At 38.8% G+C, this 13,958-nt stretch overlaps 1 protein-coding gene across 1 annotated transcript; it reads left to right on the plus strand.

The window, feature by feature from the left end:
- Positions 1–367: 367 nt before the first annotated feature.
- Positions 368–10,177, plus strand: LOC116168105 (leucine-zipper-like transcriptional regulator 1). The gene is made up of 5 exons (XM_031483770.1): positions 368–605; positions 649–1,072; positions 8,021–8,184; positions 8,236–9,412; positions 9,461–10,177. The coding sequence occupies exons 1-5, from the start codon at positions 475–477 to the stop codon at positions 9,878–9,880; spliced, it is 2,316 nt and encodes a 771-aa protein (XP_031339630.1). The 5' UTR covers positions 368–474; the 3' UTR covers positions 9,881–10,177.
- The last annotated feature ends 3,781 nt before the right edge of the window (positions 10,178–13,958 follow it).

Consider the following 13,958-nt stretch of genomic DNA (forward strand, 5'->3'; position numbering starts at 1 on the left):
CAAAACTTCTTCACTTTCGTGGATTATCATCATTCCGTGATTTTACAGGGCAACTTCATACCAGAAATGAAGGAACATTGTCTCCTCAACCCAGATTGCCTCAGTTCTCGATGCCACCGTATCGTGCTGCCGACGGCACCGCTATCGGGGATTGTTTCACGCGGTTTACTTGCGCACTTGGCTTGAGAAAGGTACCAGACAGTGAACGTGCACTATATGCACGCGTCTATATGGGCATCGAATTAAATGACTCCTTGAAAATCCTAGTAAGTCCTAACAATCCGGAAACTCTCCCATACCGCAGAACAGGAAAGGGGAATAAACAAAAATTGTCAGAAATACTGTGTTGTTTTGGAACACCCTATAGATAATTGTCAAAATCAGCTGTTTCCTTTCAAAATGTTGAAGTTCAAAGAAGTTTGGTTATGTAGTCAATTTTGTATTATTCCAAGTATTTCTTAAAGTCCCACAAATATGAGTTCAATAACCAACTCCGAAGCCTCAACTTCCACATTTGATAACGGCCTGACACTCGAATTTGGTCCGTTGGAAACTGTTCATCGGTGGAATCGCATGCCCGAATGTGACGAGTTTGTGGGCGCTCGGTAAGTACCCACCTACATTGATTTAACACTCACTGTCCCTCAGTCGTAGCAAGCATACTGTCGTCGCGTACAAAGAGGCCATATACGTTTTCGGCGGAGATAACGGCAAGTGCATGCTGAATGATCTTTTGCGATTCGACGTGAAGGAAACCTCATGGGGTCGTGCGTTTGCGACCGGTAGCCCTCCTGCACCTCGCTATCATCACTCGGCAGTTGTGTATAATACATCTATGTTCGTGTTTGGTGGATATACAGGCGATATTCATTCAAATTCGAATTTGTCGAATAAGAACGATCTCTTTGAGTATAAATTTTATACAGGACAATGGGTGGAATGGAAATTTGTCTGTAGAACGCCCGTGCCGAGATCCGCACATGGTGCTGCGGTGTATGACAGCAAACTTTGGATTTTCGCCGGTTATGATGGGAACGCGAGATTGAATGATATGTGGACAATCTCGTTAAATGTACGTATTATTCACCATAACGAAGCAATCATGATGTATAATTGATTTAGACAATTAATATGAAGCTGGTGCCACCGTTATTACAATTACATTATTGTACTGTACCTATTTGCTAACACTACAAAGGCGGCCAGATCTTGTAGCATTTTTTGGGTCCCAGAAAATTGCACTAGACAAAAATCAGTACATGTACCACAGATTGCTTGTCTACTGTTAAACATTGTTCATAACTTACTTGCTACTTTTCTCTATCTCACTATCTCTATGGTAAGATTTTTTAAAGTAACTTTCTTTAGATTGTTTTCCAAGGAATTGCAAATATATTATTAATATTATTATTAATGTGAGGGTAGGCTCTGATAATCCTCATAGTCAGCTAATCCTCTCAAAAATTTTTTAGGACTACACTGACTGGTTTCTATAGTTCGATTCATAGTGCTGTGTGTAGGACAATGTTATTCTTATGGGCGTAAATGACATACAGCGTTGTCACAATTCCTTTTACCTGCTTCTATACCAATTGCTTCTCTCCTTGATGTATTGTACCTATTATCTGTACTAAATGACATGTGCCATTGTTATGCTATAATAGACCAGATCAGAGATTTCTCCAACCCGGGTCTTTTGTGGGAAAACACATTTGACAACGCTACATACCATACGTAGAAATTGTAGTATAGAGTAGTTTTAAATCATTGAAGAATTTCGAGTCTGTCTGCAGAATTGGATTGAAGCATCCTCGGCTATACTCATCTTGTGTAGATCATAACCAAAGTTCATCTTGTCTAGGGCTCTAACCTCCTGCAGCAAGAACTATTAGAATAATGCAGAAAGCATGCCGTTTGGCATGGTCGATTTTTATGTCCAATAGATCGATTTGGCCCGCAGCACCCCCTTCCCCCCACCATGTGGAACCAATATGGCGGCTATTTAAAAAAAATCTGTTTCTGACTAAAAAAATATATATTTGTATTTTAAGGATGGCATGCGAGTAATGTTTTAAGGTTAATTTGAGGTCGCTGATTTCAAATCTGTGGTCAAAAAACAAAATGTAATAAATTTAAGCTTTAATTACTTTTATCCTTCATGGTACTCTAATGAAGGGTCTGAACGAAAGGAATTAATTTCTACCAATCATAGCCATAGCCCCTCTTATCGTGATCGGGTATATTTCCTCAAGAACGGATTGCCGGAAGAGGATACTCACAAAGGGCGACTGAGACGTCTGCAAGAAATATATCCATTGGTGATGTCAAAACAAAAGCTATTTCGGTTAAAAAAACGCGCTTTTTGTGCACAATTTATACTTGTTTAATGTTGATAACACTGTTTGGTTTTGATGAAACATACGCTCGGGTCCTGCGGCTCTGCCACATCAACTCGCTCTGATTTGTAATGGTCCATAGCTTGGCTTTGCCTCGCCCTTTTCACTGTTCAACAAAGACAATTTTTCAGTTTCAGTTTTGGTACGGTAAGAAAATGATATTGAGCAGACTGAATTAACATTTTTTTTAATTTGTGAGGAATATTTTTGTTTTTTGCAAACATCACTTATACAAAGTGATTTTTTTTTAAATTTCGATTCAACTTGTCGAATCCAGGTCTGCACATAACATTTTTTAATTTTGGGAACACTTTTCGGTTTTGATGAGACCTAGGCTGGGCTCTGGCGTAACGGTCCATAGCTTTTTTTTGAAAATTTGGATTTAACTTGTTGAATTCAGATCTGCACATAATTGTACATACATTTTTTTGCTTTTGAGGAGACATCCGCTCGGCTCCGACCTCGCCTCACTCTGATTTGTAAAGGTGCATAGCTCGGCTTCGCCTCACACTGTTCACTGTTCAACAAAGACAATTTCTCAGTTTCAGTTTTGGTGGGATAAGAAAATGATATTGAGCAGACTAAATTGACAATTTTTTTTTTGAATTTGTGAGGGATATTTTTGTTTTTTGGAAACATCACCTATACAAAGTGACATTTTTTTGAAAATCTCCACTCAATTTGTTGAATGCAGGTCTGCACATAATTGCACATAAGATTTTTTAATTTTGGTAACACTTTTTGGATTTGATGAGACATACACTCAGCAATTGAAGGGAACAATCCGGATTCGTGTCGATGCTGTGCTCCCTAACGCCAAAGCTTTTGTTCCATCGGAGCCTAACCACGCAGGGGTTTGTTGTCTTTTAGTGGGAGGGAGAGTACAAAGGTTCGTTTGCAAAACTAAGATGTATAGCGCTTCGGCTCTAGAAAGCTGGGTCAGTATATATAATAATAATAATAATAATAATATCATGTATTAAAATAATACAATTATAATACATATAAGTATCTCAAAAGGGGACAGATAAGCATGCTGCTTTTCACCGCCCCCATAGTTACACGTCGAATTAGATTTAGGGCGTACTCTTAAACGCCACATTAAACAATTGATAGCCACTCTGATTCCAAAGAAGCAGATCGTTTTTAACCCTCATCGTCCGCTCGACAAACGAGAAGTTACTTTTGCAACCAATTCCGCCCAAGCGCCGGTGCCATCTAACAGTACAGTTTCGCAGAAAATTTCTCTATATCCAGATGGTCAAGTTTAACAAGAACTTCCGTCGAAACTCGAATTAGCCAGGTGAGATTGTTCCTCTTGAGTCCAGCAGACTTACCATACAGATTTAAAAAAATGGGGGAGAATGTAATGACCATTTTAGTAATTCCGGAAATATAAAGTGTGGGGTGGTCACCATTTTTTATTATTCGTACGTGTGCCATTAATCTGGTCTCAATAAGAATTGTTAAATAAAATAGAGGATTAAAAAACAATATCTTAATTACTCTTAGCCGGAACAGAAATAATTCTGGAATGTTCCTAAACTGGCAGAAGTTTGAGCTAAGGATGCTTTATTAATACATTCTACCATCTAGGATTCAAACCAAAAATCTGTTGAAAGATTAATGTTAGAACATTAATAAAACGTCTTGAGCTTCAAAAATAGAAAAATAAAGAAGTTCATAAATGTCATTCAATATTCATCATATATTTTTTTTTAACATCTACACACTTTATAATTTATAAAATATTTTATGATCGTACTTCAACACCTCCCCTCGATTAAAAATATTTATAAATTCATATAAAGAATACTACATCAAAACTTACTTCTAAGTTCAAAATAGGGAATACACAGTTTTTTAAATAGAAAATAATGTCTTTCTTAAAAAATATGCAAGGTTCACTGATACATTTGGCAAAATCTAAACTTAACATAATGGATGTTACGTGATTATACCAGTTTCTACCTGATTGCTTAAGGCCGTACAGACTTTTTAAGTTTACAAACGAATTTACCTTTATCGAGTTCTAATCCATCAGGTACTTCCATCAATACTTCCTCATCCAAACTGCTATTGAGGTACGCTCCGACTACATCTACATGATCCAACCTCCATCCATGATGTACAGCTAGATAGGTCAGAAGTCTGATTGATTTCTTCTCCACTACAGGACTCATAGTTTCAAAATAGTTTACTCCGTGAGTTTGACGAAAACCTTGTGCAACAAGTCGGGCTTTATACTTCTTAATGTTTCCATCTCCGTTTTTGATTGAGAACACCCACTTGCATCCTGTTACCCTTGCACATGGTTGTCGTTTTATAATTTTCCAGGTTTCTTGCAAATTTAAATTCCGAAATTCTTTATTAATGGCATCCTCCCATGCAAGTGCGTTTGAGCTATTCACAGCTTCCTCATAACTGGACGGAATCTTCTCTTCATGATTGTAGAGTTGAGCAGACATACAACATGGCAATTTACATAATTTTCTTGTTACTGGTGCTCTACTAGATTTTCTTAATTGTACAGGTCCTTCGTCAGTATTATCGATTTCAGTTTGCTCTTCTCCTTGGCTATGAATCATTTCTTCTATTACAGCTTCTTGATTTTGAATTTCCAGCTCTCCATCTAACACGTCTTGATTTTGAGCAACCATTTCTCCTTCGGGTACAATTTCAATAGAATAATTTTTATCTGTAGAGATTTCAGAAAACAATCCTTCGTTTTCGTTTAACTCGCTTAGGAAATTGCAGTCAAAATTGTTAATCTTAAATGTCTGAGTTTGGTTTCGACATTCACTTGGTACTTTCAATACAGGTTGTTTAAATGGAAAAATCTCTTCCTGAAAAATTACATCTCTCCTGATGATTACCTTTCTTCGCTTCAAACTCCATAATCTATAACCGTCCTTCGTATTTTCGGCGAATCCAATAAGCACACGTTTCAGCTTTTGATTCAAATTTCGTTGATTTAGATTTCATTGCCCATGCTTGGCAACCAAAAATCTTAATTAAATTTGCTGTCTCTAACTTTAATTTCTTATTGTGCCAGATTTCGTAAGGTATTTTAAAGTCAATTGCAGATGAGGGGCACCGATTTCTGATAAAAACTGATGTCTTAATTGCTTCTGCCCAAAAATTCATGGGTACACCAGATTCTAACATCATGCATCTTGCCATTTCTATCAGAACGCGGTTCTGCCGTTCTGCTAGACCATTTTGCTGCGGACAACCTGGTGCACTTCTCCTATCTTTTATTCCATTTTCATGCAAATACTTCTCGAAAACATTTGATATGTACTCACCACCATTGTCACTTTGCAGGGTCAGTAACTTTTTTTGTTGATTTTCCGCTTCCTTATGAAATCTAACAAATTCAAGAAATGTCTCATCCTTCGTCTTCAAACATTTGGCAACGATATAATGAGAGTAACTAATCGTCAATAAGAGTCATAATAAATAATAATCCGCCAATAGATTGTGGTGAAATTTTACCCATTAGGTCGCTGTGGATGATCTGCAATACTGCTGTTGTTTTCTCACTTCTATTGTTAGGGAAACTAAAACGACTGAATTTTTCTTGAATGCAAACTTCACATTTCTCGTCATCTTTATTTGGTTCTTCTTTTAAATTTTTGAGGAAAGGAATTCTCAACAAATCCCTTTTATTCACATGTCCAAATCTTCGATGCCATAGCTGCATGTTATAGACTGCTCTACATGCTAATCCATTCTTCTTTTCAATGTTAAAATTTTTACTTCTTATATCCGCAGTATTTACAACGTATACCCGATCATCCTTCTTTACTCTAAAGATCAGCTCATCATTGTCCAAAACTACTCCTCTTTCACCAGTGAACATGACGTCCAAACCTTTATCTGTCAACTTTGAAACAGACATCAAAGCACATTCAAGGTCTGGAACGAAAAGTGTCTCAGACAACGTGATCCTGAATCCTCCGTCTTCTTCAGGTGTACGAATCATGACGATGCCTTTGCCTTCTATCTGAGCTTCGTCCCCATTTCCCATCTTGATGATGCCACAGTAATCTTCATCCAGTTCGACAAATTCTTCTTTCAATGGTGTCATGTGATCTGATGAACAAGAGTCTAAATACCAACATTTCCGCTTCATATTGCCTTTAACTCCTACTGAACAATACGCTTTGGCTTTGTGGACTGAATCGACAATTTCACTTATAGCACTACTTGCCATACCTTCCTTCTTGTGTCGTTGTTGTCTCAAAAACTCCTTCAACTCTGGACAGTCACAAGATTTGTGTCCTAAATTTCCACAGGTGTAGCACTTGTAGACTCGATCTTCATTTCTACTTTCTCCTTTAACTCGTTGAGTATTATTTCCATGATAGACTCGATTGTCATTTCTATTTTCTCCTTTAGCTCGTTGAGTATTGTTTCCATAGTTTTTCGATTTCATACTTTGGTTTGCTTTTGAGTTCTGCACTGCTTTCATAGCTTTGACTTCGTCTGTTTTTGTCGACAGTCCGTCTAATCTGATTTGATGTTTCTCTTCCACCAACAATTTACTTATGATGTCATCACGACTTAAACTTTCTTGATGTTCCAGTGTTCTAATGAAGATTTCATATTTGTCCCTTGGAAGACCTCTCAGAATAAACAATGAGAGAGCATGTTCATCAAAAGTTATACCGCAACGTAATATTTTTCGGTTGAGATCAAGAATTTTTGAAATGTACTCGGTCATTGAAGTATCTCCTTTCTTTATGGTAGTTAAATCTTCCAGAAATTCAAGTTGATGCATCACACTAAAATCTTGGTGTAAACTAGACAGGGTTATCCACGCTTTTTCTGCCGTTTTATGTCCTCCTATATAGTCAATATATTTATCACTTACCGAAAGTAAAATAAGTGACAACGCTCTGGAGTTCTTCTTCTTCTCCCCTGTGCTGAAGCCTTCTATCAAGTCTTCACCGCCAAAATCAGGATCAACTGCATCCCAGCGCTCTCGCTGCTCCATGATCGCCCTGGCCTTAATATGCCATGCGAAATAATTGTCTGTGAGTTTGAGTCCTCGGTCGAGACCATCATTGTAATTGTTCATCGTCATTATTACTCCTTCTAAATGTGATGAGACAGCTACACTCCTCCTTGATGTCTGGATACGTAAACTCTGCTAACTACCGATCGAAAAAATGTACCTGCGCGACGTCTTTAATCCAGTTACAGTAACACACACGTGATTCTACGTAACACTGTTTTCCGGATTTAATTTTCGAAACACTAACGCGTAAGTCTCATTATCTGTTGAAAGATTAATGTTAGAACATTAATAAAACGTCTTGAGTTTCAAAAATAGAAAAATAAAGAAGTTCATAAATGTCATTCAATATTCATCATATATTTTTTTTTAACATCTACACACTTTATAATTTATAAAATATTTTATGATCGTACTTCAACAAAATCTTCCTTGTTCCTATCACAGATTTAAAGTGTTTAAATTTGCGTTCCTATCCTAGCATCTACTCTTATGTTGTAGCTAGTACTGTATTTGCCCCAGGTGTCCTCGTGTGATGGATAGATCTTGCTGTGTTATTTTACGTTAACGTCTTTGCTTACAGAATTTGTTTGTCAATTAGGATGACAGTCGCTGTTGGGAAGAAGTCGAGCAGACAGGCGAATGCCCACCTACCTGTTGCAACTTCCCAGTAACGGTGGCGCGCGAATGCATGTTTGTGTTTAGTGGACAGAGCGGGGCAAAAATTACAAACTCCCTCTTCCAATTCAATTTCAAAACGAAAACGTAAGAAACGCCTTAATTGCTTATTGGAGAGATAAAACATGAGAATTGTAGCTGGACGCGTATATCCACCGAGCACATCTTGAGAGGTGCACCGGCGCCTCCGGCAAGACGCTACGGTCACACGATGGTCGCTTTCGATCGACATCTGTACGTTTTTGGCGGTGCGGCCGACAGCACCCTATCGAATGACCTGCACTGTTTCGATCTCGATTCCCAGGTATGGTCCGTCGTGCTGCCGGCCTGCGACTCCGTTGTTCCATCCGGAAGACTGTTCCACGCCGCCGCCGTTGTTGGAGACGCTATGTTCATATTCGGCGGTACGGTCGACAATAACGTACGAAGCGGCGAAATGTACCGCTTTCAATTTTCGAACTATCCCAAATGTACGCTGCACGACGATTATGGTAAAATTCTCGAATCCAAAGAGGTCTGCGATGTGCAGTTTACAGTGGGAGCCGAAGAGAAGAAGATTTTGGCGCACACCGCTTTGGTCGCTGCCAGATCACTTTATTTGCGTAATAAAGTCAGGCAGGCGAAAGAAAGTCGAGATCGCCACTTAGAGAAGCTCTTTGGTACAAACAAGGTGGCGTTCACCGACGTCCCCCTACTTGAGGTGAAATTAAAAGAGGCCAATCCTGAAGCTTTTGAAATGGTTTTAAATTATATCTACATGGATTGTATCGATCCCACAAAAAAGGCCAAACAACGCGACGATCCTCTAGGCAATTGCATTGTATTGCTAATGATGGACGTTTATAGATTAGCCGTACAATTTGAAATGGGCAGGCTGGAACATTTATGTGTTCAATATTTAGAAGCAACGATATGTTTGAAAAACGTCCTGGAAGCTTTACATAATGCCCACAAGTTAGAATTGGACTTTATTAAAGAGTTTTGTTTACGTTTTATCGTGAAAGATGCTAATTACAACTCGATTGTTATGAGTAAGGAATTTGAAAATTTGGATAGAGGACTAATGGTGGAGATAATCAGATTAAAGCAGTCGCCACAGTCGAAAGTGGTGTATGAAAATTCCCTCGATACGAGCGGCTCTTCTTTAGAAGAGGATATGGCAATGTTTCTTCGAACGACTGGCAAAGAATTCTGTGACATTGACCTTGTGCTGGATGGAACTGTGATTTCGGCACATAAAACCATTCTGGCGGCGAGATGCGCGTACTTCGAGGGAATGTTCAGGTCTTTCATGCCTCCTGACAATCGAGTTAGGGTAAGTAGCTCACATTTACCGAATCATTCCCTCTAATTATAGTTTAAGATACAAATCGGTGAAATGACACCGTCGCAGGAAGCCTTCGACTCGCTGTTACGTTACATTTATTACGGAGACATCAGTATGCCGCCGGAAGATTCTCTGTATCTGTTTTCCGCCCCATTCTTTTACGGCTTTACGAATAATCGCTTGCAGGCGTTTTGCAAGCAAAACTTGGAAATGAACGTAACATTCGAGAACGTTATTCAAATCTTAGAAGCGGCGGACAGAATGCAGGCGATGGACATGAAAAAGTACGCTTTGGACCTAATCGTTCATCACTTTACGAAAGTCGCCAAGTTGCCCAGGCTGAAGGTGCTGAGTAAAGAACTCATTTTGGATATTTTAACTGCATTAGCCAACGACATGAGTGACCCTAAGATGTGCCAAGATGTTTCCTCAATTAGTTTAAGCAGTGACAGTTAACATTTTGTAATGTAAAAGATTAGGATAAGTACCCTACTTAAGGTAGGTACAAACCATTGAAAAAGCACACAGTAGAACTCTGACGTAGGTAATACCTCTGACTCTTTGGAATGATTAACTGGCGTTAGTTTGTACGAAACTATTACATCGCAGCGTTCTATAGAGGTTGGTTTTTACGGAACACGCGTCACATTCCTATTTGTGTGTTCTTTTCTGGTACGACTGAATAGATTCAAAGGAAAACACAGGAAGACTGTTAGATTGAAGTGATAATAAAGTACTATAACTACGCAACGAAATCTGTGGCGTTCTTTATAACTCATCCTTTTTACTAGCACCAATTACACTTCATTTATAGGTAGCTTGAGCAAAGACACGTTTTTTTGGTAAAATCTATATCTATAAACCTATAGATTTTGACCTGTAGAATCCAAAGCTTTCCAAATTTTCAAGATTGGACAACTAGATGGTGTTGGTGTTGTAGATCAATAAAGTTACAGCGCTTTCTGGCTTTTTTTGTAAAACTGATTTTTACCTATAACTTTTCTTTTGACGTAGTGGTTCGATTTTGACGTAGTGGTTCGATCTTTACGTATTTCAGTGGTTTTGTAAAGAAGCTTTTGTTAATGCTCCTGGTGATGCAGGTGCAGGTACTGTTGCTTGGTGGTAGTAGTGGTGCAGGTCCACCCAGCATTGAACCCGTACAAGGCGGAAAAGAACATGGAGCCTTACGAAGCAGTAACAGACAAAGAGGTAATGGAACCCGCAAAAAAGCACCGGGACCCGACGAAATACCGGCAAGCGTAGTTAAGGGATTTGGGCAAGGTTAATTAATTGCTCACTGGAACAGGTGCAATACCCCATAATATGGAAAGAGAGTAAGTTGGTTCTGATACCAAGCGATGCTCTTAAATTTATAGGTGGAGCAAATCAAAAACGCCAACTATGTGACATGGCGCTCCAGAAAATTCTGCTTGTGATAACCTCTCTGGATGTAAAAAACGTGTGTAACGTTGCATCGAGAGATTGGAAAACTCAAAACCAGCGAATATCTAATCAGAATTGCTACCTGACAATAGAAAAGGATTACCGTAACAAATCCCGACGGAAAGGAAGTTAACTTCATGATGAGAGGGAGTCTCCCAAGGATTAGTATTGGGACTTGAGTTGTGGAAATACTCTACGATAGCGTCCTGCGAGTAGTGAACGTCATAGCTTTCGCAGATGATCTCACAGACAGAACCATTGAAAAAAATGGAAACTGCGGTATAGATGATAAACGGGTGGATGAGGACGCGTAGATTACAAATGGTCCCCGAATCGGGAAGCGAGACGACGATAACTGTATGGCATTACGGACGACAAAGAACACCCATTCTTCGCGTGTGGAAGGTGGGAGCGAGATAGGATCAAATTAAATACAGATTTGAGACAATATACCGTCAGTACAATGTATGCAAATAGGGAGTGGTGGAACAAGATTGTAGAAATGCTGAAGAAAATATATAAGACTAGGGAAACTGAAGGAAGTGCCACCACGGTTCGGAAATATACTTCGGGGTGATGGTTGTACTTTGTCGGCAATAACTTTTCATGGTATTACGATAGAATTATCAAATGTTAATAAGTAAATACTTTTTAAAAAAATGAAATATCCCTACAAGCTACAACAAATAGTGGCTGACTGACTCGGATTGTTTTTCATAGCACTCTAAATAAAATATTAATATTTCATTGCAAACCGTATAGTCCGAGAGCTGGTAGACATTTTTGGGTAGGTATTTGAGGCACGCTGAAAACTTGTCCACCACTTTCCAATAATACCCAAACACAGAAATGCAGACCTGGCTGAGGAGTGGCGAGGCTAACACTTTGCCAGGGGCCTTCAAAGTTTGAAAAAAATAATGTCATTGATTTGTGAATCAATTTTACACATATGCAGACATACGCTAAAACGCTGCACAACTATCAAGTATGCGAAATCGATAAAAAATCTTGTCTGAAATTGATTGTCAAATCAATGACGCAGTGCCAAGGGACTCTTGATTTGAAGTGTATACTGGCCGCAATAGATACATAAACACCTAGTGTACTTTGATCACTTTTGACGAAAGTTTCAGGAGAATTGTCTTTATTTCGGCATAAGAAACGATGCAAATTTCCACATGATACAATTGCAACTAATTCAGACGTCACTAATAATGTGTAAATCATCCACTACTTCTTATACGCATTCCGATACTCGACTGGGCATACATTCTTTTTTCAAACGCCTGGCAAAGTGTTAGCCCCGCTTCTCCTCACCCAGGTCTGCATTTCTGTGTTTGGGTATTATTGGAGAAGTGGTGGACAAGTTTTCAGCGTGCCTCAAATACTTACCCAAAAATGTCCACCAGCTCTCCTACTAGTAGTAAATGATAGTGTTACAATGAAAAAATCAAATTGTGATAAACTTTTGGCCGGTACTGTAGGTGTACAATACAAAGGATAGAGGGAATGTACTTTGACTGGAGAGAGACGAAAAACTTTATGAGTGCGGAGTGCGATTGAAGTCGTTGAGAAGCTCGCACGCTCTTCGCAGGTTTTTAACGCGCACAATTTACAACATTGCGAAGTATTTTAAAAGGCGCCTAAAGCTATTGTCGTTTAGTGCAATATAGTACTCAGTAAAAGTGTAAGCAAAAGCGAGTACGGTCTATTATTTTTATTTTGCCTTTATTGTCTAGTTAACAGTATTGCTCAGCGCGGAAGAAGTTGCGTCACCATTTCACGTGTAAAATATCGAAGTGAAAAGTTTCCTAAAAGTGAGATCGCAGTAATGTGCAATTTTTAAAAGGGTTTACGAACTAAAAAAAGACAAACTGCTAAAGCGCGCGAATTGTTTAATCTCTAGCGTTGTTTTTAAAATTCCACCAAGGAGCAGGGACAATTTAAATACAAATCAAGTTACTGATGGAGTCCATTTATCCAAGGAGGGTGGTAAATTTCCCAACAACCAGGAGGTGACCATCTACGACGTCAATAATTGGCGAGTCTCAGAAAAATTTTAAGGTTCGACATCGACTAAACCAAGTTCAACAAACTCCCACTGAATCAAGAGACTTCATCCATGAGGTAAAAGACAATATTACTTTATACCTACGAATTAAATCCAACGGCGTACGCTTTTTAAAACTCGCGCTCATTTTGCGTGAGAATTAATGACAATTTAACCAGGAGACTGAAGTGTTAAAGTATTTTCCAAAATTATAATTGTTTAAGTTGAGGTTTTCTTGAGGTTCAACAAACCTGTAATTATTTGCTTTATTTGTGTGTGTAGTTAAAATAAATGTATTCAAATTAATGTAATCTTTTGCAATCGTAATTATTACGACCACTAATTGTTATACTCACAGTAACAAAAAGATTCTAAAATTCAAACGTACACCCAATTATGAAAATTGCGTAATTCTTCCAGGCATATTAGAGTAGTATCAATTTCGTAGTAATATCATTGAATTTATAATAAATTCAATGGTAATATCTTGCCAAAATTTTGATTATTGTTGAAATTAACCAAGTACCTGCGGAGATCAATATTGACTTAATTATTCCTTATTACTTACCCATTTATTTATCTGAGCTAGCTGGAAGTATAAAAGTAAAGTTAAGGTACCTAAGTTCCAAAATACTTTACCCCGACATCGACATCGAGAAACGAAGGACAAGAAGAATATACACGAACACGGCGAATCATCGATTATTTGTAACCGTCAGTTACATGCTCGACCGTGCTACCACGCCAACGACGAGGAAAGGGTTTTAGTGGGTAAACCTTGCCTGGATGGAAGGGAATTCCACACACCCCCCGCTATATAGAGCCCAGCGAGGGAGCCTATAAAAGGTTTCCCAAACCGCAAAAATAAAAAAATGGTGGCGCAGTGGTTGCGTTGCCGACGGCTATTCGGGAGGTTGTGAGTCCCGCTGCCGACTGCTCTGTCTGGGGTTTTGTCAGAGAGTTTTCCTCAGACGTACGGAGCTTCGCATAATGCTAGCATGATGTTGAAATCTACGAGGCGAATGCTGGAGCAGTAGTCTT

The sequence above is a fragment of the Photinus pyralis genome, unplaced genomic scaffold (genome assembly GCF_008802855.1).
Source record: "Photinus pyralis isolate 1611_PpyrPB1 unplaced genomic scaffold, Ppyr1.3 Ppyr1.4_LG4, whole genome shotgun sequence".
Taxonomy (NCBI): Eukaryota; Metazoa; Arthropoda; class Insecta; order Coleoptera; family Lampyridae; genus Photinus; species Photinus pyralis.